General features: G+C 43.5%; 1 protein-coding gene across 11 annotated transcripts in view; it reads left to right on the top strand.

Moving 5' to 3' along the window:
• hdac4 (histone deacetylase 4) overlaps nt 1-26379 on the top strand; it is a 780143-nt gene that overhangs the window by 738814 nt on the left and 14950 nt on the right. For all 11 annotated transcript variants that reach the window (XM_072481039.1, XM_072481057.1, XM_072481031.1 and 8 more), the window contains 2 exons: nt 19438-19556; nt 20246-20379. In XM_072481039.1, coding sequence (XP_072337140.1) covers nt 19438-19556; nt 20246-20379 — 253 coding nt within the window. The remainder of the gene's footprint in view (nt 1-19437; nt 19557-20245; nt 20380-26379) is intronic.

The following is a 26379-nucleotide window of genomic DNA, read 5'->3' on the forward strand; positions in this document are numbered from 1 at the left end:
ATGTACTTCTGAGGCTGTATAAGGCTCTGGTCGGACCCCATTTGGAGTATTGTGAGTCGTTTTGGGATCTGTATCTAAGGAAAGGGTCCAGAGGAGGTTCACAAGATTGAGCTCTGGAATGAAAAGCTTGCCATATGAGAAGCGGCTGAAGACTCTGGGTCTGTACTCGTTGGAGTTCAGAAGGATGAGCGGGGAATCTTATTGAAACTTACAGGATACTGAGAGGCCTAGATAGGGTGGACGAGGAGAGGATATTTCCACTAGTTGGAAAAGCTAGAATCCGAGGCCAAGCCTTAGACATTAGGGACGATCCTTTAAAACTGAGATGAGGAATTTCTTCAGCCAGAGGGCGGTGAATCTGTGGAACTATTCGCCCAGAAGGCTGTGGAGGCCAAATCGCTGAATGTCTTTCAGACAGAGTTAGATAGGTTCTTGATGAATAAGAGCATCAGGAGTTATGGGGACAAAGCAGGAGAATGGGGATGAGAAACATATCAGCCATGATTGAATGGCGGAGCAGACTCGATGGGCCAAATGGCCTAATTTTTCTCTTATGTTTTATGGTCTAAATTCTATTAATAAAGCTGGAATATAAAGCTAATGATGATCAGTAATGTTGATCATGAAACTATCATCGATTGTCATAAAGACTTATCTGGTTCACAAAAAGAAATCTGCTGTTTGTACCTGGTCTCACCCACATGAGACTCCAGACCCACAGCAATATGATTGACTCTTAACTATTTCCTGAAATGTTCAGTTCCAGGGCAGATAGGGATGGGCAAAAAATGCTGACTTTGCAAGCGATGCCCCGATCCTCTGAAAGAATGAAGAAGAAGAAAATCCCTGTAAATCTTCTCTTGTACCTTCGCGAGTACAATCATATTATTCCTGTAATGTGGTGACCCGAATTGCATACAGTGGCCTCCAGCATAACCTCCTTACTCTTATGCTCTGTGCCTCAGAGCATTTGCATGGCTTCTTTAGCAGCTTATTTACTTATTCTGCAACTTTGAGGGATCTATGGCATTAACTCCAAGGTCCATTTATGCTTCTCAGGTCCCTACCATTATTGTGTTATGCCTTGCCTTGTTTTCCCTTCTCAGGTGCATTACCTCACACTTTCCAGATTGAATTCCATGTGCCACTTTTCGTCCCATTTGACCAGTCAATTGATATGTTTCTGCAATTTACAGCCTTTTTCCACACAATCAACCACATGGCCATTTTTTTGTATCATTTGCAAATTTGTTAATCCTACCCCCTATACTTATTCCAACTCATTGATACATGTCACAAAAAGCAAAGGAACCATGTGCAACCCCATTAGAAACAACCTTCAACTCAAAAACACCCAATGGCCATTGCTTCCTGCCACTAAGCCAATTTCCGATCCAATTTGTTCTTCCCCTTGGACCCAGAACTTTTTTCTTTCTGACTACTCTTGCTGTCTGCTGATTTGACCTTTATGCTTTATTGAAGGTCGTGCGGATTCAATGTCTGCTCCCCGCTTCCAGAATGGGCCCTCTCCCGATCGTGGGTCAGCTTCTCCTGCTGGGTCACAAGAGAGGGCATCATTAGCCGCACGTGTGGTTCACCGTGGGGGGGGGGGGGGGGGAGGAAGGAAGGGTGGGGGGGGGAAAGGAAGGGTTGGGGGGGGCTGAAGGAAAAGTTGGGGGAGTGGCTCAAGTGATTTGGGGGTGGGAGGGTCCTGCCAACTCACACATGTGGCCTGATGTCGGTCATTGAACTTCTTGCGGCACTGGACTCCTGGTCACGCTGCCCAGCTGAAGGCCACAGCTACGTCATCCCAGGTGGCACTGGCTGCCCTGTGGCTCACCTGCCAGGATCCTTGGAGGAACAGGACATCCTTCCTGGCTTCAACCACCTCTAAGCGCCTCCAGGTCTGCGTCTCCAAATCTCGGGGCCAGTCGCCTCAGTGCCATGGCTGCATACTGAGTGCGGCTGGCTGTGCAAGAGCTGTTTAAGTGCTTCTTGACCTTGTTAGCGGGCGGCTGGCGACCACAGTCCTGGCAAATCAGATGGTGAGCCTTCATTTCATAGAATTTATAGTGCAGAAGGAGGCCATTCGGTCCATCGAGTCTGCACCGGCTCTTGGAAAGAGCACCCTACCCAAGGTCCACACTTCCACCCTATCCCCATAACCCAGTAACCGCACCCATCACTAAGGGCAATTTTGGACACTAAGGGCAATTTATCATGGCCAATCCACCTAACCTGCACATCTTTGGACTGTGGGAGGAAACCGGAGCACCCAGAGGAAACGCACGTACACATGGGGGAGGATGTGCAGACTCCACACAGACAGTGACCCAAGCCGGGAATCGAAGCTGGGACCCTGGAGCTGTGAAGCAATTGTGCTATCCACAATGCGACCGTGCTGCCCCTAATTTCTGGCATGAAGCCCGTGGGGCCTTCTTAATGGACCAATTAACATTGTTTTACGCTGCCGGCCTCACCGGGCCAAGCGCCAGTAAGCTCTTGGCTATTCCTGCTCGCTACCACACTTGGAAATCTTTCCGGAGAATCTCGCCCTATGGATTTAAATGAAAATAAAGAAACCAAGCTGATTTTGTATTAGGTGTATGAGACAAACTAGAAAGAAATAAAGGATGTGAAATTATAAATGATTATAATTACACTTGTGTCATCTGATAATTTGAATGTTACAACTCAGTACCTGCAAGTCTTGAAATCTGATCTAGAAACCTTTTCATAGTACATGAACTGCATATGTTCAGGGTAGTGAAGCCTCGCTACACGGCAAAAAATTTCTGGAGTGGAAAAGGGCTATAGATTGCTTGTGGACACAATTCTGGCTTTCTTGTTTATTATTGATGTATTGTTGAAAATAAAGAACTATGGGCGGGATTCTCCATTCTGCCAGCCGGCCAATAGGGTTCCCCATTTGCCCCACGCCGTCGGGAAATCCCCGGGCATGGGTGCGCTGTCGGCGCAACGGAGAATCCAACCCAATGTTTCTGAACAGTATGTGCAGTATCTATCCAGTATTCTGAGAAATGTCATTAAATAAATACTTGGGGAGTTTGTCGGGTTTCTTGGAATTTTGATGAAAATTACAAATATTATTTTAAAAGGTATTTGAACCGACCAAAGACAGGAAGGTTTGGTATTCCGGCATATAATACCTTCTTGTCCTCAGAGTTCTGAAGAAGTCATATGAACTCGAAACGTTAGCTCTGTTTCTATCTCCACAGATGCTGCCAGACCTGTTGAGCCTCGCGAGCATTTTCTGTTTTTATTTCAAATTTCCAGCGTCCGCAGTGTATTGCTTTTACCTTCTCACCTTTCCTTTTTAATCTTCGCTTGCATTTTTAAAAAGTTTTAACTCTTCCCACTTAGTTTCTCTTTCTCTTTATCCCTGAAAGTGTTGGGGTATAGTTCTGTAGGCACAGCATTCTGCAATAACTTCTTGTAGAAGGCATTATTTGCCTTTGGCATTGGGTTTTGTGCCCTTTATAACCATGAGGGAGGGGGAAGACTCTCAAGCCTAACCCTCTCCTCACTCAATATCCTAGCATGTACAGTTTCACTAATTTGAAAACAACAACCCTCACTGATTTCTATTTTGTTACTTGGGCTACCGAGGTCAGTTGCAATAAATCTTGTTGCATCAACTCCGAATAGCAGCTTTAGGCTTTGTTTTATCTTTAATAAAATTGTCTATCCGTCTTCAGTATAAATAGCTTTCTAATGTGCATGAATCATCCAAGTGTATAAGTTATTGATTGAAATTGTTTGCCTTAATTAGATAGGTCAACACAAAGTTTAGTACTGTCTTACTAACCAGCTATTTTCAAAAGAGTACTTCTCACATTTTTGAAATTTGCAAACATCTCCTTTGGAAACCTACGACCCAATCTTCAGATAAGGCTTCAGAACATACCATGCAATTGTTCAAGTAAAGATGCAAGATTTTTGTAGCCTCATTTACAAATTGTATAGGCTAAAAACAATTCCGATGGAGTTTTTAATCTGTTGCCAAGTTCCTCGAGTGATGCCATGTATTTTGGGGATTTGAAGTTAACATATTTTAACTAACTCTTTTCTGCAAGTTGTTTCACCAATTTCTAGCAAAATAATGCTTTGAAGTATAGAATTTATAGCGCGCACGGGCTTAGGAAAAAATTGCAGCAGGTCATATATTCAGCAGTTTGCAGGTCCCAGGAGACAATAGATGCCTTCAAGGCAGCACCTTGTTATTTAGACCCATAGAATGCCACGTTGCATTTGCAGGGGATCAAGCCTAAGATGAAAAAAGATAAGATAATTGGACATAATGAAATCCAGAAGGCACTCAGTTTCACCATGAACTTGGAAGTGTAGTGTAGAATTGAACTTAATTCAAACCAGTCTTGGAAATGCCAAATGCAAGGTCTTTGAAGTTTGTGGGGAATCAGAAGTACTTTACGCTCGATGGTGCTCGAAGATACGTGTTTTAACTCTTAATGGTGCAGAGTGAAAAACATTCCGCTTATAATTATGATCATGAAAACTTAAGAAAAAATGGGTAAGCCCTAACAGTTTGCTTTTATTCAATTTTTACTCCTGAATATGGCATCATGGATCAAGGACGAATTGCTATTTACAGGTATATACAGGAATGTTAAACAGCTACTGAGAAGCAAACTTAAAATGGATGAATGGTCATCGACTTGAAGCATTAACTCTGTTTCCCTCTCCACAGATGCTGCCAGATCTGCTGAGTATTTCCAGCATTTTTTGTTTGTATTTAAAATAAATAATTACAGGAATTGCATCACAAATTAATAACATACGAAAATATAAATGACATCAAACCATTAAATCTCTGGAGAGTTTCTCTCTTTGCTGATGTGAACATGCTGCCATAAACAAAGACTCTGAAACATTCAGTCCAGTCCTGTTGGAAAGCAATTAGTTTTAGAATGTATATCTAATCAGAAGCATACTGATCTTTCTAAAAAAGGCAGGTGTATCAATGTGCTGTGCCATGGGTGCAGGCTTTACATTTGTATCTTTTCCCACTTTGAGAGTTCCTAATTTTGATCAGAGCTGTTGCAAAGGAACTAAGTGAAGGCTAGACCCTTCTGAAGGTAAAGGGATATTGTGGAAGTTGTTGTCACAGGCTACTTCTACACATCTCTCCATAGCTGGCTACAAATCGTCAGAGCTGATGACTATTTAGCTTCATAACCAGGAATCTGGATGTTGCAAAGACAGTTCTCAAATTTACCAGCAAATAAAATTTGGTATTAAAAGACAATGAAATATATAACCCAAAGAGAATAAAGCATTGGTAAAGAATACCTTTAGGTCAAAAACAGAATTTTCAAATAGATTTTCCTTTGTGTTTTTATTTCTGGTGTATCTAACAAAATTAATTTTCAATTACCATGGTGCCAGTGCTGATTTCAGTACTAAATTAATATTAAAATGTTACCTTCAGTACATGTTGTATTTTGCATGACCCAACCAAACAAGTGATTATCTCACTACGGTATGAACGACTGGTTTGACTAATTTTAAGGGACCCAGTGTTACATACGTCAAAAAGTAGTTTACACGATATACATTAGCATCTACATTATCATGCAGCAGGCAGTGTATAGGCTTTGATGCTGATGTGCATTGACTTACTGTTCTTCACAACAGGAAAATATTGTTCAAGACAGCGCATCATTCCTTCTACAGAAAACAAAATCTGGGAGGAATTGTTGAGAAAAATCAGTCCAAGTCTCCCAGGTTCAAAGCGAGTAGGCCGGATTGTCGGAAGTATTTCAATGAGACTAAAATGGAATTGGCTGCCACAATGATGATTGAAGCTGGACTGTTAGAGCAACTCATGCCACCTGACAGGATCACTTCCTTGTTCACAAAAGCAGTATAAAGGGAGAAGATTTGAAACTGGTTATGCAAGCAAAGTAGTTTCATCATAAGCGATTAATGGTGAATCTTCCATAGAATTCCTGCAGTGCAGAAGGAGGCCATTGTGCCCACTGAGTCTGCACCGGCCCTTCGAAAGAGCACCCTACTTAAGCCAATGCATCCATCCTATCTCCGTAATCCAATCTAACCTTTTGGACACTGAGGGGCATTTTATCATGGCCAATCCACCTAACCTGCACTTCTTTGGACTGTGGGAGGAAACCAGAGCACCCAGAGAAAACCCATGCACACACTGGGAGAAAGTGCAAACTCCATACAGGCAGAAACTTAAAGGTTCTGATTGCGTTCCTGAAAATTGCGACCTTAAGTGAAATCACTTGGTATAGGTTCCCACAGGAATCAGTATTAAAACTAGAGTTAGGTTCTGTCGGATCTTCCTTATTAGAAAAAAACATGAAAACATACTGTAACATGTAAGTTGATATACTTTACATTGCCAAATTCCTACACTGGTAAACAAAATAGCTTTTTAAATAAATTAAATTTTAAAATATCAAAGAAACATGTAACTTTCCACTTGCAGTAACTCCTGCTTGCCACCATTTCTGCTTCCCAAACCTCCTGCTTCCTGATTCTCCACTGCGGTAGCTGCAGATCCTTCCCTTCCTTAACTCTCCGACTTGCACGCTCTCCCCTCCCCAACCTCCAACTTGCAGTCTCTCTCTTACCCCTGACCCACTCTCTTGTCAAAGCTCTTGCTCCCTGACTCCCCATGTCACCGCTTGTCCCTCTCGCACTTGCGTCCCTGTTCAAGATGCATATCTTATCTGGTGCAGGAGCTCCAGGGTGTGAAAGTCCAAATGGTGCAGAAGTGCCAAGCTGGGGCTATTGTAATCCATGTTTTTCTTTCCTCAATACTCCTCGCCAGTTCCCTACCCTGAACCCTCACTGTGAGTGAGTGCTCTGGAAATGAGCAGCTAGAGGCAGAAGGAGCAGATTCTAGTCATTTTTTTAAACCTGGAATATCACAGCCCCAGCTCGGTGCTTCAACACCAACAGGACTCTCACTTTCACAACTCTGGAGCTCTGGAATCGGATCAGACCTGGATTGAACAGGAACCCAGGTTCAGAAGAGGGAAGTGGTGAGAAGGTGGATCAGGAACTGAATCTTGAGACCCACTCTGCCGTGTTTTGCAAGGTTCCTCCAGAGCAGTCGAGACAGTGGAAACGTTCTAACACACCAGTGGGCTGCTCGTTCACTTATTGTGTGGTAGCATGACTTTCCTTGTTCACCTGCTGCTCAGAGTCATCAGCTGTGTCTCACAGTAGGTACCTTTTGGTTCCCCTGGTTGCTCAAATGTAGCTGGCACAGCAGACTGCTGCCCAGACATCAAGCGTAGATCTGAATGTTTCTTTGCCTATGATCTCACACCAGCTAGGTATTGAGGGAATGGAATCTCTTTTGGTTCTGCTATAGGACAAAAGTTGGCATGCAGTGCCTGCAAAATGATTTATATACAGTGACTGGCACCATGCCCCATTTGGATGCCTGGAATCGTGCTCAAGCCACATGCTCATCATGCCTGCTGTTTTCTGGTGAGAGAGAATGAAATAAAAATCAGATCTCTGAATAGAGGTCCTCCGTGACCTCTTACTCATCAGTGGATGGTAAACCACAAGATATTGCAAATATCTCCACCTCCACCCTGGAGGCACCCAGCTGCACAAAAAAATCATTGCACTCTCACCTCACCACAGATAAATCACAAATTCATCTCCAGACAGAAAATCTTCTGATGGATCTCTTTTTGCCTTCCTCCACATCCTACCCCAGTCATGTTCTCACATCTACAAGCAGTTTGCTAGAGACCAGATTGGATGTACCCACCCAGCTAGCAGGTAATGTGGGGATGCAAAAAAACTGCTGAAACACTGTGAAGAATAGACCCTGCATATCATGGGTGTGAAATGCCTGTAATTACTTCTATGAGGTAAGTGGGTGGAGATGAAAAAATATGCTCTTCAAATTTATGACATTATATAACAAAGATGACAGCATTCAAATGAACATTGATATGATCCACTGGCAGCAGCTGTCACACACCCAGGACCACAGGGGGCGGCACGGTAGCACAGTGGTTAGCACTGTTGCTTCACAGCGCTGGGGACCCAGGTTTGATTCCCATCTTGGGTCACTGCGGAGTCTGCACGTTGTCCCTGTGTCTGCGTGGGTTTCCTCCGGGTGCTCCGGTTTCCTCCCACAGTCCAAAGGGTTAGGTCGGTTGGTCATGCTAAATTGTCCCATAGTTCCAAAAGACAGGTGGGGATACTGGGTTACGGGGATAGGGTGCTCAAACAGCAGGCATGACGAGCATGTGGCTTGAGCATGATTCCAGGCATCCAAATGAGGCATGGTGCCAGTCACTGCATATAAATCATTTTGCAGACTCGATGGGCTGAATGGCCTCCTTCTGTATTGTAAATTCCATGACTTCTATGACAAGTCACATTTCTGCTTTTATATACTCAGACTGACCAGGTAACACGTAGTTTGACTAAAGGCAGGAATTGGTGTTGGAAAAGTGTTCATTCATTTTTTTGTTCGTTGTCACCAAAGCCTTAGTGGGGCAGTTGACATCCTTTTGCTTCTTCGCCAGTTTCTTCAAGCCTCCCTCACTCAACGCCTCATTTTATCCACCCATCCAATTTTTTCTTCTATTTTTACCCCAGATTTCTCCTGTTGTTGCCACGGCAAGACTGTCTGATCTTCATTTCAAGTGTGCATACTTGGCCATCTCTCTCTCTCTCTAACTGTATTTATAATAATCTTTATTAGTGTCACAAGTAGGCTTACATTAACACTGCAATGAAGTTCCTGCGAAAATCCCTTTGTCACCACTTTTCGGCGCCTGTTCGGGTACACAGAGGGGAAATTCAGAATTCCCAATTCACCTAATAAGCACGTCTTTCGGGACTTTGAGGGGGAAAAACTGGGGCACCCAGAGGAAACTCGCCCCGACACGGGGAGAACGTGCAGACTCCGCACAGACAGTTGTCCTAAGCTGCGTATCGAGCCTGGGTCCCTGACACTGTGAAGAAACAGTGCTACCCACTGTGCTGCTGTGCTGTCCATTAACAACGCTTTTGATTCCTGAACTTTTACTCTTGATCTAACTCATTTGTCTTTTGCCCATCCAGCTGACTCTGAAACATCCTCCGCAATACCCACATTTCAAAAGCTTTATCTTCCTCTCATCCTCTTCAGAGTATTAACTCCATTGAGTTCAACAATCCACATTAGTGATTGTGCAAGATGTTTTTTCAGCTTTGTGTTGATGCACTTCCAGACCTGTTTAAGTTACTGGCCACACCTCTAGCTAATCTAACCTGGATTTCATTCTTGGATGTAACTTTGGTGTTTATCATCAAGCCAAGATGAATTTTTCCACTGCCTCTATCACGGTACTTCTAATCTTGACTTTTGCATTGCCACCTAGAGCCATAACATTGGTCTTTGCCTCATTTATTTTCAGTCCAAACGGCTCAGTGTCTTTTGACTAGGCCTGCCATAGTCTCAAGCTCTGCCTTTAGAAAAATGTACAGGGTAAATGAATACAAAAAAAAGTTCTCTGTGTATTTGCAGGAAATTTACTGGGGAGGAGTGTTAAGAAACTTCACACAGTAGGGCACGGGTATAACCTAATGGCATTGCATCACTTCCAAGGGAAACAGTCAGCTATGTTTGGATGCAAAATTATCAATTGTAACCTATTTATATTTGCAATGTCTTATGGCAGAAGCCAGTAAATTAACTAAAGCAGTTGAGAGAACAATTTAGTACCTGTTCACACAAGTGTTTATTATCTTGTTGCAAGTGTTGATCCGGCTGGATAAGAAATTGCATTGTTAATGAAGTGATCAGAAATGTAATCTGAAAGAATCTATGCAAAACAATGTGCAGTGAACGAAATGTCCCAACACACACATTTTGATTGGGCTAAAGATTAGTTTGTAATTGAAGTGCTACAAGCTGGTACAATGTTTATTTTCCTGCATATTTTTAACATGAACAGATTTCCAATATTGTAATGGTTCTCTAGTTTTTGCAGTGCGTGCTCCAATATCGCAGAGTGGCAGCGCAACTATAGGTCAAGTGATTGTTGGGTGCAACATGCAGCATGTTTGAAATAGTTATTGGTGGCGTGGCTCAAATAAAACAGTGCTAGCTGGTCAGTGTCTAGAGATGTCTTTTTACATGGCCTAATCTGCATGCGGAATACAGCTATCCCTAGGACACTGAAGTTGTGGAAAGCGCACAATTTTAATACAGTAATTAAATGTCTCACGCTCATAGATGTTTAACCCTTTCGCCAACAACTCATGTGGCCAATAATTATGTCACCGATGATATGTATATGAAACGCACTAAAGTTATTTTATAGCTTCTTGTATTTTTGTTGATCGTTACCCCTCTCTCCCCTCCTTTTAAGTTTCCCCCTGCCTTGCAGCTTTCTTCCTATCAAGAAAGTCTTAACTAATGCTGCTTCAAATTGTAACTAAAATGGGGGCAAGAATGGCCTGTGGTGACTTGCTCACCTTCAGTTTGTTTTAATTATTTTTTCTCTTTCCTTTCCTCCCTTCATATGGCGAAGTATCCAGCCTTCAGCTTGTCATCTGCCCCATAGAAGTAGTATAAGTTGCTCTGAGCACAATGCCAGTCTGCTTTACCAGTGAATTGCATAGATTTCAGGGCTCCCTTTTTTCCTAAACAAGAAACAGTATTCATTAATTGTCAGATTGCAGCATGCGGGTGTGAGTGTGCTATGGGGGGGGGGGGGGGGGGGAGCGGAACAGGCAACACGTGATCTAACCTAAACTAGCATTTTGCATTGGAAGAAAAATAATCATGTTCCTTACCTTGAGCATCTATCTTTTGTCCATGTTTATCATTCAGCAACTTCAAGATTAGGAATTGCAGGTGTTTTAACCTGTGGGGTGAAATAATATTAGCCTCAAGAAGTGATGACTCTGTGATTATTCATACCTATGGCTTTGCACCGATACCCCAGCTCTACTTCAAAGCATCTAATAGCTGCTCATAATACCATCAAATACTTAGCAGTGAGGTTGGTTTTATATAAAAACTTGTGGGTTTTTTTTAAAGTTTAATTTGTTTTAGTTTATAACAAAAACTCCCTTATGCCATATATACCGTCACATCCTAGTCAGTCCCAAGAAGTGATAAACAGCTCCACAAGCGAGGCTGACTGAATAACTCAAGGGAGAAGCTGAGAGTGAGTTATAGTCTGCTTAATGAGCTCACTGTGATTTCTTCTATTTGTCTTCTGTTTAGTCCATGGGCGCGATTCTCTGAAATGGAGACAGAGTGTTTGCGCTGTCTTGAACGCCGTCGAGGTTCACGACGGCGCGAAACGGCCTCTATCCCGACCGATTCAGGGCCCGGAAATGGGCTAGGAGCGGCGCCGCGTCATTTACGCGCGCCAGTCCTTGGCGCCGCGTAAAGGCGGCGTCGCATACATGACGCGGCCGGCGCCGCATAACTGGCGTCATGCGCGGGTTGGCCAGCGCCAACCCGCGCATGCGTGGTTGCCGTCCACCCCGCAAGAAGATGTCCGACGGATCTTGCGGGGCTGCGGAAGAAAGGAGGTCCTCCTTCAGAGAGGCCGGCCCAACGATCAGTGGGCACCGATCGTGGGCCAGACCCCATTTGACATGCCCCCCCCCCCCCAGCGTTCCCGCACTGTTCCCGCCGGTAGCGACCACGTGTGGACGGCGCCGGGGGGTACCTGCCGTTTTGGGCAGGCCGCTCAGCCCATCCGGCACTGAGAATCGCGGGGGTACCGGTGAATCGCCATTTTGGCTGTCTCGGGCGATTTACTGGACCACGCAAAACGCGATTGTGCCGATCTGGCCGCTTCCGTGAATCGCGGGAGGGTGTCGGACCGGCGTCGCAGGAAAATTTGGCGACCCAGGCGATTCTCTGAAACGGCGATGTATTTCAAAGGAATGCAATTTTCATGGAGAAATTTGGCAAATCTTATACTTTCTTCACTAATGCAGAGCAGAATGGTGCACATCACTTGAAACAAACCGTTGCTTCACTCGCATGTGGCATCATCATTGCGACAAAAATGAAGCATACTTTTTCTGACTCTTTATCTTCAATGCACAAAGTCAGTTTGAGGACAATGCCTCTTTAAATTTCTCTAGGTTTAGAAAAGACATGTTTTAACACAATTGTGGTGCATAAATAGGGATTACAACTAATATACAATATTAGTTAAACTTGATACTGGAAATCTATTTTCTATTCATTCTATTTCTGGAAAATCTGGGATGACTAAGTGAACTCCTGTCTAACAATAGCAAATGTTCAGCCTCTGGAGACTGCCAGTGATGAGCCTGAGTGTAAGAAATTCCCCTGGCCTGTTTTTGCTGCTACACAAAAGAATCAAACAATGGACATGTGAATTCTGTTATTAAACTGCTTAAATTTCATATTACAAAGGGAAATTATGCCTTCAACTTCCAAAATGTTTTTTACATACATTGTAGTTTGTTGCAGATGCTATTTTAAATGGTGGGTCATTTTGTTACTTGCTCAAAGTTTAGAATTGCTACTTGAAATGATGGTCTTTACTGAACTGATGGCAATGACACAGATGAGATACATTTGAATACCATAAGTTCACCTGATGCGTTCATGCCGAATCAGTATGGTTACTGTTGGCTAGAATATAAGCCTAGGTTTTTATACCTGTTGAAGAAAATACCTCTGGAATAGATTGTTTTGGTTTAAATAAGCCCTATCTTAATCCCATAAAAGTGACTGCATGGTTAATTTAACTTCATGAAGGCACTAAGAAGATTTATTTCTTGGTGTATATATGGTTCAATAGTTGCCTGTGTTGCAAGAACATTGCACAAGCTGTTGCTCTTTTCCCCATTGCCTTTGAAATGCAAATATAAGCCATTGAAAATATTTTTAACAAAAGATACCTTAGAAATTCTGGAAATCTGCATTTTAAGAGAATCAGTTTGGGTTCAATACGATACAGTATTTGACCAGTTGGTGCCTGACCCAAGTAGCTAAATGGTGTCGTGCTAGCTTCAGTATTTTTTCCAATATAATTCTTGGGTCTCTATTCACAAATGCTGTGAGGGGAGCAGCCTCCTAATGTTGCCACACTAAATAATTTTTTCTTTAAATCACGGGTCACATGATGTGACCATGGAAGTGGCTGTGTTTTAGCCAAGCTCTGGTCTACTTGCCTTTTAATCCTTTATTTTATACTAATGCGCATCCCATAATTACTTTTAGGATATATGTCTTTTACTACGTCCCTGGCAAATCCTGGCTCGATTTTCACGATGAGGGTCTGGGTTAAATTGAAACTTCTTTTTTTGATTAAGGCGGCTGGGGTGGGGTCCAGCTTGCAGTGGCAGTTTTACTCATGAGTCGGTCTGCGCCTTGGTGATGCTGTTGACATCAAGGTGATGGCCGCCAGTGCGAATGATGTTCTGGATGATGGTCTCTGCTCCATGGTACAGGTTTTTGGTCCTCACTTTTATGAACTGCGAAATACCCTTGAGAAAATAGTGGAAGCAGAGAAGAGAATCCTATTATTTCATTGAGTGCTCTCCCTGGTGAGGACTCTCCTTCAGTCCTTGGAAATCCAGTTGCATGGTTTGTCGTTTATCCTGACTGACTCGGGAGTAGATGCCAGACGGGGAGTGCTCGTACATCTCGCTTCTTGTGGGGAGTGGAGGACGAATCTCCAACCGATTTTGAGAGTTGGCTGCCATGTTTTTGCAATCTCGATTTGATGGTTTGGCATTTTAGGTTCGATGGAGCTCATTGTATCTGGTCTTCGGGGCTGGGGTTGGTCGGAGACCTCAACTACTGGTCTTATGTTGTCTTGTCCTCATTGCTTGTCATGAAGGGTTTGAGGCGGCTCCTCGTGTCCTGTCAGGGCCTAGATTTGCTGCCTGGGCATCGAGAAGACAGGCGTGGCGGAAGTTTGATGGAACTTTGGGAGGATCCTGAATGTTGCTCGACTATCCTGTCATGGCTTTGTCCTTTCTAAGCGCCAAGAATGGTGTTGATACCCTGCAGTTCACCTGCAGATTATGCTGTTGATTTCACGTCATTGCCTTTTTTCCTGACAATGGTATATGATATATGAGCACAAAGGGGAGGATTGCCTGGTTATCCTGTTTTGGCAAAAGCCATATTAAGTCAGTAATGTGACATGTGGTTTGTGCATACTCTTGCTGTTTTTTATGTGCTATACTCCGTGCATTTGCAAAGAGGAAGTGCATTGTAGACACCACTCAACTTATTTATAGAGATTATTTATTTTTGTTACTTATGTTGAGAATCCGTGCTTATCTCCTACTAAAGCCCAGACACATCATGTATCCCTGAGATTCTTCTTTCTGGTTGGCGTCTCTGGAGTTGTTGGAGTAAGGGGAAATGTGTGATGGTGTGGGCCTGGGCGTGGTCGGTTGATCCTTGCTTGATTTGTTGTAATAAGAGTCTGTATGCTGTGGATCTGCTTTGTTGGAGTCCTTCTTAGGTTTGAGGTAGGCTAGATGGGGAAGATCTGCGCTGCCCTCCAAGTAGTATGCTGGCTTCCTGAGTCCCCTCCTTGCAGTCAGGTCTTCCATGGAGAGGCAGTGTTTTTGGTCTGTTGAGACTGCTGCCTTGTGTGCAGTTAGTGAGGAGTGAGGTTCGTTGGGTGGTGAGACTTGGCTGGGTATTCTGGGGGTACTGACTCCTATATTCAAGAATGTGCCGGACTAGGATCAGGTCTGGTACAGTGGCTGGTACCCTGGTGCACCTTTATTCTTGGGCGGTTCCTTCTTAAAGACACTTACCAGAAACATCATGAGAGGCTGAGCCTTGATGCGTTCTGAGTATCTTTAGATCACTGACTCCAAAGTGCACGAGGGTGCAGGGCTGGGCCAGGTCCTGTACTGTGGTTGGTATCCTGTTCCTCCACTCGGAACGTTCCTTCTTAGACGGATATTATGAGAGGCTAAGTGAAGTTTGAACAAGCAGCTTTTTTTCTTGGTCTTGTGGTGAGGGCCATGCGCCGGAGGATCATGGCTTATGGTTGTGTTCTGGTCCTTTATATCCTGAGACCTTCTGCTCCTGGTAGTTCTCCATTTTTGTCCTGCCTTGGTTAGTTTGTTGGGAGTAGCTGACTGCACTGACTATATTCCGAACCTATTGTATGAATATTTGCTGGTCCCCTCTGTGTTAATATGTGGAATGATGATCGTTCCGTACTGTGCATGAGTTTGGGGTTTTGTTGCATCTTCTGGTATTTGCAAAATATCCTTAGAATTGGTGTTCTGCCGATTTTTCTTTTCTGTAATTTTTAATTTCTGTTACTATGAGGTTGAAGAATCCGTGGTTGACTCCTGCAAGAGTATAGACAGCTCTGATATCTGAGAGGAGGGCATTATAGCCTGTTATTGGTGCCTTTGATGTTGCTGGAGCCAAGGGGGATATGTTCTGGTACACGCCTGAAAATGGCGCAAAGACCTTATCCTGAATTCTCATGGTCGTTGCGAGCAATCGCCGCGCGGGAAGATGTGCATTTATTTTGCCATGTTTTTATGGCCTCATCCTCCTCTTCATTGTTTTCTGGTAATGCGTAGAGAGAAGCCAAGTCAAGTTTTGTGATTGTAGGGCAGCACGGTTGCGCAGTGGGTTAGCCCTGTTGCCTCACGGCGCCGAGTTCCCAGGTTTGATCCCGGCTCTGGGTCACTGTCCATGTGGAGTTTGCACAGTCTCCCTGTGTTTGCGTGGGTTTCGCCCCCACAACCCAAAGATGTGCAGGCTAGGTGGATTGGCCACACTAAGTTGCCCCTTAATTGGAAAAAAATGAATTGGGTACTCTAAATTTAAAAAAAAAGTTTAGTGATTGTACTGGGTCAACTGTATTGCTGTTCTTCTGTCCTCTGTACCTATGTATTTTTGCTGTGCTGTACCATTCCTGTGGTTTTGTTGCATTATTTGTTAAGATGGAAACGTGTTTTTTTTAAATCAACATCTATTTTAGTACCTTTTCATGTACATCCTGTTACTTCTACAATTTATTTTAGGAACAAATATACTTAGTACTTTAAGAGTCACGTGGCAAACAGAATTTATTCTTTCAGCCCATACGCTCATTAAGACACTTGCAGTGCCGCCTTGGGCATTCGGGCACCCTTGCTCTGCCACCCTGGCACTCAAGCAATGCTCCTGCCAGCTTGGCAGTGCCATCGGGCACCTTGGCAGTTCCAGGGAGAAGGTCAGGGAGCCATCCTGCACTTACCCAGACTACCCAGGGGTCTCTAATGGCCCGTGAGACCCCCCCCACCCCAGGGTGCCGTTCCTGCTGGTCTACGTTTGTGTGGACCAGCACTGATCGGCGCCCACATACAGCCTCCCTGGAGAGGCTGGAGAATCGAGAGAGGCTGGTGAATCCCAGGCAGGTAGGTCGTAAGTAGGTTTACGACCTAGTTTCGCAAGGGCCATTTGGTCCCGCCCATTTGGGATGGAGTTCTGACTCATGGGACTTGCTGCAGCCTCTCCCGGTATTCTCTGGCTGCATTGTGCTCTCGCTTGAGTGCAACACGGCCGGAGAATCGCAGCAATTATGTGAATAAGTTTAATGCGTGGATTGGTTCAGATTTTTGTCTTGCACCACTGCAATGGTAGCCAGATGGAGGTGCTCAGAATTTGGTTGGAGTCATGTGTTCTGTGCACCATCGCTCTTTCTCTTTCATTCAGTTAATGAAAAGTCCAACATGTAGAAGATGATTGATTTCTGTAACAGGTGTAGGTGTCACACATGAAAACCTTCAGATGATTTTTTCAGAGTATAATTGCCAACTATTCCACCTCAAACTTAAAACATCTTCATACAAATTCAACATTTGGAAAAGAGAGGGCCAGCTCCCTTTTCCCTTGTAAGCATGTCTTTTTTTTTAGGTCATACCGTACTGTTGTATTGTTAGAGTAAAGACATTTAAAATTAGCATTTGCCAGTTTCTAGTATGCCTGTGGTTAAATTCATGATGTGGAGATGCCAGCGCTGGACTGGAGTGGGCACAGTAAGAAGTCTTACAACACCAGGTTAAAATCCAACACATTTGTTTGTAATCACTAGCTTTCGGAGCACAGCTCCTTCATCAGGTGATTCCAGAACGTCGGCACTGCCCCCGCACCGGCCCTCCGCCCGGTGGGAGGCTAACAGCCACGCCGTGTAAAGCCCCCTGACATTACCTGCGGATACTGCCACAGCAAGGCCGGGTACGAGGCCGCGCATGCGCAAGGGGCGGCCTGCGCCGCACAGCATGCCGCCGGCCGTGCGCAGACCCAGCCTATCAAAAGCTGACCCCCTGTAACCGCCCTCACCACCCCCAGACCACCCCCCCCCCCCCACCAGTCCTCCTAACCCCCACCAAGGCCCCCCCCCCCCCCCTGCCAGCGGAACGGCTCCACCCTCCACGACTGTAGCGGCACTTGACACAGTCCACAGCTGCCACATGAAGTCTCCGAACAGTGTGAGCACACGTGAGCGGGCCGTCGGGACTCGGCCCATCGGGGGGCGGAGCATCGGGAGAGGGCCGAAAGAGTATGACGTTTTTGAGGGGCGGAGCATTGCAAAAACGGCGCTGCCCCCCAATTCCAGCGAAAAAGTGGATTCTCCGGCCGCTCGTCGAATGCGATTTCAGCGATCGGAGAATCCTTGGCATAGTCTCCCAAACAGAGAATCTTGGCCACTATTTCAATCTTTATGTTCTGGGATGTTTTGTGAGATATGCAGCTTTCATTTCCACGGGTCTCCAGTTTTGGATAGAAATTATTATGCACTACACTACAGTGCAGAAGGAGGCCATTTGGCCCATCAAGTCGACACCAACCCTCTGAAAGAGCACCCTACCTAGGCCCAAACCCCACACTATCCCTGTAACTCCACCTAGAGCCAATTTAGCTTAGCCTATACACCTAGCCTGCACATCTTTGTGGGAGGAAACCGGAGCACCTGGAGGAAATCCACGCAGTCACAGAGAGAAAGTGCAAACTCCAGACACGACAGTTACCCGAAGTTGGAATTGAACCTGGATCCCTGGCACTGTGAAGCAGCAGTGCTAATCAATGTGCCACCATGGAGGCTAAGCTCTTCAATTTTAATATTCCCCATCTCGCTTCCATATCCTGGTTCAGCCAGACTATAATTGCCAGTCTTCTGGGGCGGGATTCTCCGCAGCCCCGGGTCGAAATCGCGTTTGGCGCAGGAGCGGAGAATCGATGTTCACGCGGGAATTATGGCCGGCACCACTCCCACGATTCTCTGGTCCCGGGAGAGTCGCTCTCACGCGGATTACGCGGCGCGGCTGGGGGACCATTGACAGATGCCCGCCCAGCGATTCTCCGGGCAAAATTGGCCGAGTTCCCGACAGTGTGGTTCTAACCACGTATTATCGATTGGGAACCTCGGGTGGCAGCTGCGGACTCAGTCTGCGGCCACCCTGTGGGGGGTGGGGGAGGATGGAGCACCAGGAGGGGACTCATGGGCGGCCAGGGCAGCGATCAGGCTGCTCAGATCTCCGGACATGCGCCATCTCGGGGGAACCAACATTGTTGATGTCAGTCCGTGGTCCGAGTCCGCTTTGGCGCACGGCGCGGCCGCTGCAGGCCGTCACTGTGCACATGCGCGGATACCCGACCGGAAGAGCGGGGGCCCATTCGCACAGCGAAAGCTGCGAGAAGCACTCCGAGGCCCTGCCAGCACCTGCGGGTGGGAGAATCGTTGTAAATTTTTATATGGAAAGTCTGGCGTGGAACGCTAGCCTTTTTTACGCTCGAGTGGGGACATAGCCCCATTTTGGGAGTATCCAGCCCCTGGTATATGGAAACAAACAGATTGAGCCAATTTGCTATGCTGCACCATCTGTTCTATACAGCTTAAATTGGGTTCTGAGCAGAATTAACAATTGAACTATATTCTCATACTTCAGGAGCAGAATGTTATAAACATACAAAGTAGAAGCTGCAGTAGGCCAGTTGGCCCTCAATCCTGCTCTGCCAATCAGTAAGATCATGGCTTATCTGTTTGTGTTCGAATTCCACATTCATGTCAACTCCCGATAACCTTTGATTCCCTTGCCAAACAAGAACCTAACTGGCATTAAAATATTAATGTTTCAGTGCTTAGCACGCCTCCAATAACCTTAGTTTAATAAGCATAAAGGGTTAAAATTCAACTGCTGCATCTTCCTAATATCTAAAAGCATCGGATTGCTAGCTGCGAAAGTCAGCATAATTTTCCTTCATAATTTTTAAATTTTAGTGTAAAATGAACCCAAAAATAAACTTAATTTAATAATGCCTTCACTGTTGACCTTTTTAATTAGTAAGAACATTTTGAAAAACAATTGAGTGCCATGAAGGTCAGTAATTATTTGCAGTCTAAGAAGGATGATATTTGTTTTTCTTTACAGGACAGTAGTGATGCCCATTGCCAATGAATTTGCCCCTGATATGGTACTTGTGTCCTCTGGATTTGATGCAGTAGAAGGGCACCCTGCCCCTCTTGGGGGTTACAAAGTCTCTGCTAAATGTAAGTTTTCTCATGACAGCTGAAATTATTGTTTTATTTCAAGTGGGTGGTGTGGTTTAATTAGAGCAGAGTTGTTTTGAAATTATTTGGGACCCAAATTAATGAGAGTAAATGATCCATGTTTTCCAGCTCTAGGGAGGAGGGAAGGAATTTATGAACACTAATCTTCAAAAAGAGGTTTAAATCCATCCTCGGAGCTGCGGGTTTATTGGTTGAGCTGTAAAATGAGTCTTTGTTTGAAAAGCCATAAACAAAAGAGTATATGTTAAAATTTGAGGTTTGAAATAGAAAGAATTTTTAGAAATAGTTAATCGGCTTTTTTTATGAGTAGAAATCCTGAGCATTTCTGAGATATTTGTTTATATTGTTTGCTGCTTTTGCCTTGGAGAAAACGAGAAGTGGGCATTTTTCTGGAGGCCCTGGAGGTAGATGGCGTGCCACTTTAGGAAATTCAAAACATTTATCACAAAAAAATGCATATATTAAACAGAAGATCAAAAAGGGCTGAGCTGAAATAGTAAATTGTATTTATTGAAATTAAACCTGGCTTATATTATACATTTAGTCCCAGTAATCCCTGGTGGCCATTTCAGATGTGATGTAATACTTGGAATCTTTGATCGTATGCCAAGCGTCAAAGTAGGCTTCTGACCTTTAACTTCTCTTGCATTTCCTCTTTCCTGACACAGGTTTTGGCTACCTTACCAAACAGCTGATGGGCCTGGCTGGAGGCCGTGTCGTGCTAGCCCTGGAAGGGGGCCATGATCTCACTGCCATTTGTGATGCCTCAGAAGCATGTGTTTCTGCTTTACTTGGAAATGAGGTAAAACATCAATGCACATTATAAGCTGACAAGTTCAAGAACTCACAGGTGTGCCTTTTGCTGCAGATTATGAATGAAATGAAGGCAGACTTCCAAAAGAAATATAATTCCACAGGACTAATTTATCAGTAACTTAGATGAAATAATTATAATAACCAGTTGCAACAATGAACTGGGAAAAGTCCTGGAAAGTTGTTTGGATCAGAACAATTAGAACAATTACATTAAAAAGAAATTACAATTCTGCCTAAACATTTCCGTACTTCATTTTCCTCTTGTAAAGGTGAAACTCTCTCTTTTCAAGTCATTTTTTTCTCCCATTCACTGAACTGCCCATAATGACCACCGTTTGCATCCAGCAATGCAATTCCAAAACATTCTGCTTGGAGGTTGCTTCTTAAAACCCCTGCCCCTGCCTCACACAAACCCCAGCTGTGTAGGTGCCCATCCTCTTTGCAGCAGCTCAGTTCAGATTAGAGTCTCAGTATTTGGCCTTGAAGCAGTAAACAACTCTGCAGCCTGTTGGTGTGCTGAAATATTTCACCTTTAAAGTATTTCCCCATACTTATAATTCATGATACAAAACTTCTGTTTGTTCTGAAGTTCTGCTGCTGGTGAAATGGATATTCTCCCGCAGGAGAGGTGAGCGATGATAGTTACAGTTTAGGACAGCCAGCCTAAGCTTATTGCCAGTACTCTATTCTTTTTGTTTTGTTTCTGTCTCTGCTTTTTGTTCTTTTGTTTTTGCTGCTCCCCAGCCTTTCCACATAATACAACATTTTGTAGATGAGTGACCAGTGCTTGATCATTTGGCATTGTGAGTTGAACAGAGAAGTTGACTGAGCATTTAACAACAGAAAGAGTTTCATCTCTCATGAAAGCCATTGCTAAGTGGTTCACCATTTGACCATTTTTTATAACTAAGTTAATATGTAACTACATATTGTTCTGTACCAGTTCTGTACTAAACTGGAGGGTGACCTATTTTTTTTTGACCTGAAATGTTAGGAGTTTTGTTCATGACCCATTTGCTGCATTTTATTTATTATTTATCTAAAAAATGCAAAGTTCCTAGGCGAGCCGTTTCTTCTGGTCCTGCTGTGTTGAATGCATGAAGGCCTCCAATGAATCTGTGGATTGGACATTCTTCTATGATGTGGTGCAGTTTACTCTCCCCCACAGGCACATAAGAGGCTGGCACTAATGATCCATCTGTGGCCCTAAGCAGGGGTTGTGGCCGGTCCTGAGGACGGACCACTCTTTCCTTGGAAGGTTAAAACCAGGTAGCTGTTGGGTTGGGTTTGAGACCAGGTACTTGTTTGTCATGTCCAAAGATTCCCATTTATTTGTCCAGGTGGAATTTGTACTGAAGTGCTATGTAGAAGGGTTTTTCCAGATCGGCTTTCTTGATGGGAGTCGTACCTTGGGTGGGCCGAATAGACCAGCATGAAGTGTCAGGTGGGGGGCACTCTGAACTTTTTCTATCATTTTGTGTGTTATTGCAAGTCAGCAGAAATGTGGGGGAGTGTGGTTTGCCATGACAAGGAGCCACGGGAGTGGTTCGAGTAATGATACACATGATAGCATTCTGCTGGGTATCAACTCTTTGTGCGAGTGTGATCAACTTGACCAAACAGGGGGCAGTATTCTGCTACTGAGTATGAGAGTGCAAATGATGAGGTTCAGAGGGTGGTGGTAGCAGCATCCCACATTGAGCTGGCTAGTTTGACAATCAACTTGTTTCTGGACTTGGCCTTGGCTGCAGTTGTTTTTAGATGTTCCTGGAAGGTCAGTGTCCTATCTAAGGTCAATCCCGAGGTATGTTGGAGCTTGATGGTGCTTTAACTTCTAGCCATTCATTTAGATGTTAAGCTCTTTATTCGCTTTTGCGTTGTAAAAATTGAATAAGCTGGATACTATTTTTGAGGGCTTGGCTTGAGTTGCCATGTGTTGCAGTATTGTTCAAGTTTTCATACGTCCTCATTTAAGTTCTGGTCCAAGGTATCTGATGTCAGGGGCTTGAGTTACGAGGCAGATGCCATTGGCATACAGGAAATTTCAGAGGTAATTTTGTGTACAACATAAACAGGGTTGGAACCAGTACTGAGCCTTGTGGGAGTCCATTGGTTTGCTGTATCAAAGCTTAATTAAATACATGTACTTCTGTATGTCCAAGCGCAACTACATGTAGACAGAATTGTTGGAATGTCAACTGTGAATTACAGCATCTAAGCAAAGCAGCTCTGCAACAATACTCTATGTCACATAAATGAGAACCAAAAAAATGGAAACTCCAAACGGTAAACATCAGTGGTTGGTTTAAGTGCTTGTGTGCAATACTTTTCAAAGCTGACTCAGAAGTAGTCGAACATCTGGTTGCACATCTGTGTAAACTTCTCGTTAAACACTGTATTACTGCAGCTAAAAGACTAAATGTGATGCAAGATATTTAATTTTAGATGAAGTTTTTTATTTAAATATACATTATTGTTTCAAACCACTTCAATAATATGCATGGTACACAGTGTGATGTATAATAAATGTATGTTGCCAACAAACAAGTTAAAGATTCCTAATTTGCAAGGCAAAAATTACAGACGTGACTAACCTTGATGCTTAACAGCATTAGCAGAGTTGCAGGCCATGAGCATTATCCCTTTTCCATGCTAAGGCTGTAAATAGATGTGAATTAAAGAATTATTAAACTAACAATCATGCCTGATATAAGTAAATCCTTTTCACATGAGTGTTGGCTAATGTAATGGGTACAAAAGATAGCCAGTACAGCCCAAACTATAAAAATACTGAAATGTGGTTCGAAGGGAAATGTTTATTGTAGTTTTGCACAGGATCAGTGTGGATAGTTGATCAAGAACGTTATAAGTGGAGGAGCGTGCATGTGGTGCATTGCACCATTACGTTGATAAAACTCAGCTATGTTTCCACTTTGCGGCAGATTATATGCTTTTCAAACAAGCAGTGCAAATAAAGTAAAATTAAATATTTGTGATGTGGGACACTTGATCTCATCCTAGTAACCATTATCCCAAAGGGACCTAGAAATGTAAATACACCATGCTGATGGCACAGTAGCTTACTCCATGGCCACTCAGCTCAATTCACTCTAATGCAGACAGACCCAGTGAGCTAGGAACCTGCACACCAATCAAATAAAGGCTCCATAATATATTTCTAGTAGAGGTATGTCCCATAATACAGCTGGAAGGGAGGTCTGCCAAAAAATTTATAATTACGAACATAAGAACTATAAGAAATAGGAGCATAGGTGGACCATTTGGCCATTCAAGCCTGCTCTGCCATTCAGTCTCACTCTTGAATTTGTTCAACGACTGAGCACTGCTCTCTGAGGTACAGAATTCCAAAGATCCACAATCCTCTGAGTGACGGAATTTCTCCTCATCACAATCCTGAATGGCTAAGGCCTTTATCCTGAGACCCTGACCCCTGGCTGCCTTTTCCTTCCGATGGACCAGCCTTCCCTTTAATCGGTCGCCAGTACCTGTGGCACTCCCAGCACATTATCAGCTCAACCAAGCATTATCATGAGATCTCTGAGCTGGATCTACCAGTTCCTGCCTAAGAAGGAAGGCTGGGGAATAGTTTTAAGAAAAAGTCTTAGAAATTAATTAAATTTGTCTGATTTAATCAGAATTAAGATGGCAACCAAACTAAAGGAAATCAGTGAGCCAACATAGTGAAATGACCCGTGTGGCTTCCACATTCCATGAAATGTGTTGATGGAACCTGCAGTGTCACAGTTTGGACTGAATAACAATAACTGATGGACTGAGTAATAGAATATAATGGAATTTTGAGATATGCGAAGCAATACGTAAGGGACTGAGTAGAGGATTACAGCTCTTACAAGAATGTGATTACGGAATATCCAGAGTTCCAGCTTTGTAAAGGGATGTTTCACTGCACTTGGCAAGTGGTTTTATTTGTGTTTACATACAATCTGTGCACTTTGACCTAATATTTGCTGCTGATTCCTTAGAAACAGTAATGCTGTTTGGATGGGGATATTTTGTAAATTGTATAAGGGTTTTTCACAGACTGTTGACTTTCCTGACTAGTGCTAAAGGAGAGCGGGGGGGGGGGGGAGGAAAAGAGAAATCAGACATTTGGGTTTGTCAGACTGCCACATCTCAGTGGTGAGAGCACTGGAATTTCAAACATTAGTCCTGGTGTCTGCTTGTAAAATGGAAGAATGTCAGCAGAAGTCGGCACACATGTATAGATATGTGCTGCAGCTGGAACCGTGGAAAATTGATCAAATTGGCATGTGGAAAAACTGTGATGAAATGTTAACTGGAGTTTCCTTGACCTGACTAGAAATCTGGCCCTTGTGAAACAGAACCGCAGAGGAGACATTATTACTCTGACCTGACAAATACTACTTGCTATTGCTGGCAGTGGCATGAAGTGTTTGAACAAGATGACTGTAGGCTACACCATATCTTTGAACAAGACAACGTTTGTGTTCGGTCAAGCATTTTTCAGTTCCTTTTCGGACTCTCTCACAAAACAAACATTAGTTCGGAGAGCATTTGTTCTTCATTTTGACTCTACTGCTGAAAGGGAGATGGTGTACGTTTTGGCTCCTAAATTCTATGCTAATAATTCTTTTAGTTAAAAAGGGAAACAAATTGGTCTTTCATGGATTAAATGTAGTATTTTATGAAAGAGGGGTTAGGGATAAAAACAGCCAAGAGTCAAATGTTTGATCATGCTTAGAATCATACCGCAGTTAGATTACAGAGTATCTCGCAGACTGTAAACTATACCATATCTTTGTCATAGTTATTAACGCACATTATTTCCCCCTGGCATAGAAGTAAAATAGGTTAGCATGTTTCCAACATAAGCATATGCAGAACATTTTGGATCATCTAGCTTCCAAATTCCTTTTAAAATGAAATTTTGGCATTACAAGGCTTTCATGTGGAAAAAATATATAATCCGGCACCAGAAGGAACATTAATCACAAGATTGGGTGCTTAACCCTCATATGTACCTTTTAAAATATGTGTACAACTGTATATATTGGATTGGCTGCTACGCTGGGAATTTCTATCTTGATTTTATTTTGTCGTGATTTTTAATTGACAGAAGAAGGAAAAGTTGAATTTTGGAAATAAAAACTTATTTTTGGACTTATTCCAGAATCATTTTGGACATCAAATATGGCAAATCATTCAAAGAAGTGCCAATATCCACTTGAATTTAACACTGGTGTAATTTCCGCTTGAATCCAGACCAAAACCAACATGGTACACACACACACAAACACACCCAGATAACGTGCTTATTACAGCTAAAAAAAAAATGTATAAGATTGGAAATTTCATGATCCTGTGGTGTGCCCTCAGTGGATCAACTATTAGATAGATCTCGTGCCTCTGGTTGAAGTTACTAATTTTAAAATAAATATTAAAATGTTTTATGGGGTCTCTTTGATAGATTTTATTGATAGTTAAACTAAGATAGATGATTGAAATGATTTACTCTTTCTCTGATTTTTCAGGAGAAAATGGCAAGGAACATGATTATCTTACTGCTATGATTCACGTTTTGTGATGAAATCTGAATAGGCTCAGTTAACTTAATATTATATAATCTTAGCACAAAAGCATCTACATCCAAAAACTGTGGTTACATGGTTAAAGTTAAGGGTTTATTTCATATCAAAGCATTAGGCCGATAAGAATTCTACTGTCCAAATGTGTTACATGCAGAGCCCAAAAAAGAAATTGGCGTGGATGATTTGAAATTGCTTTTCTTACACCTTGTTTTTTTTCCTGAAAATTGCCACAGAGGAAAAGCACCAGCAAATGAAAACGTTTCCACAGAACATTTTGATCCTCTAATACTCAGATGAAATCTTACCCTTGCAACAAATAGAAATGAAAAGCTAACCTCCATCACCCCACCCCCAGCCCCCACTCCCCCATTCAATGGAGAGTCATTTGGGTTTGA

This window comes from Scyliorhinus torazame, chromosome 2 (genome assembly GCF_047496885.1).
Source record: "Scyliorhinus torazame isolate Kashiwa2021f chromosome 2, sScyTor2.1, whole genome shotgun sequence".
Lineage (NCBI taxonomy): Eukaryota > Metazoa > Chordata > Chondrichthyes > Carcharhiniformes > Scyliorhinidae > Scyliorhinus > Scyliorhinus torazame.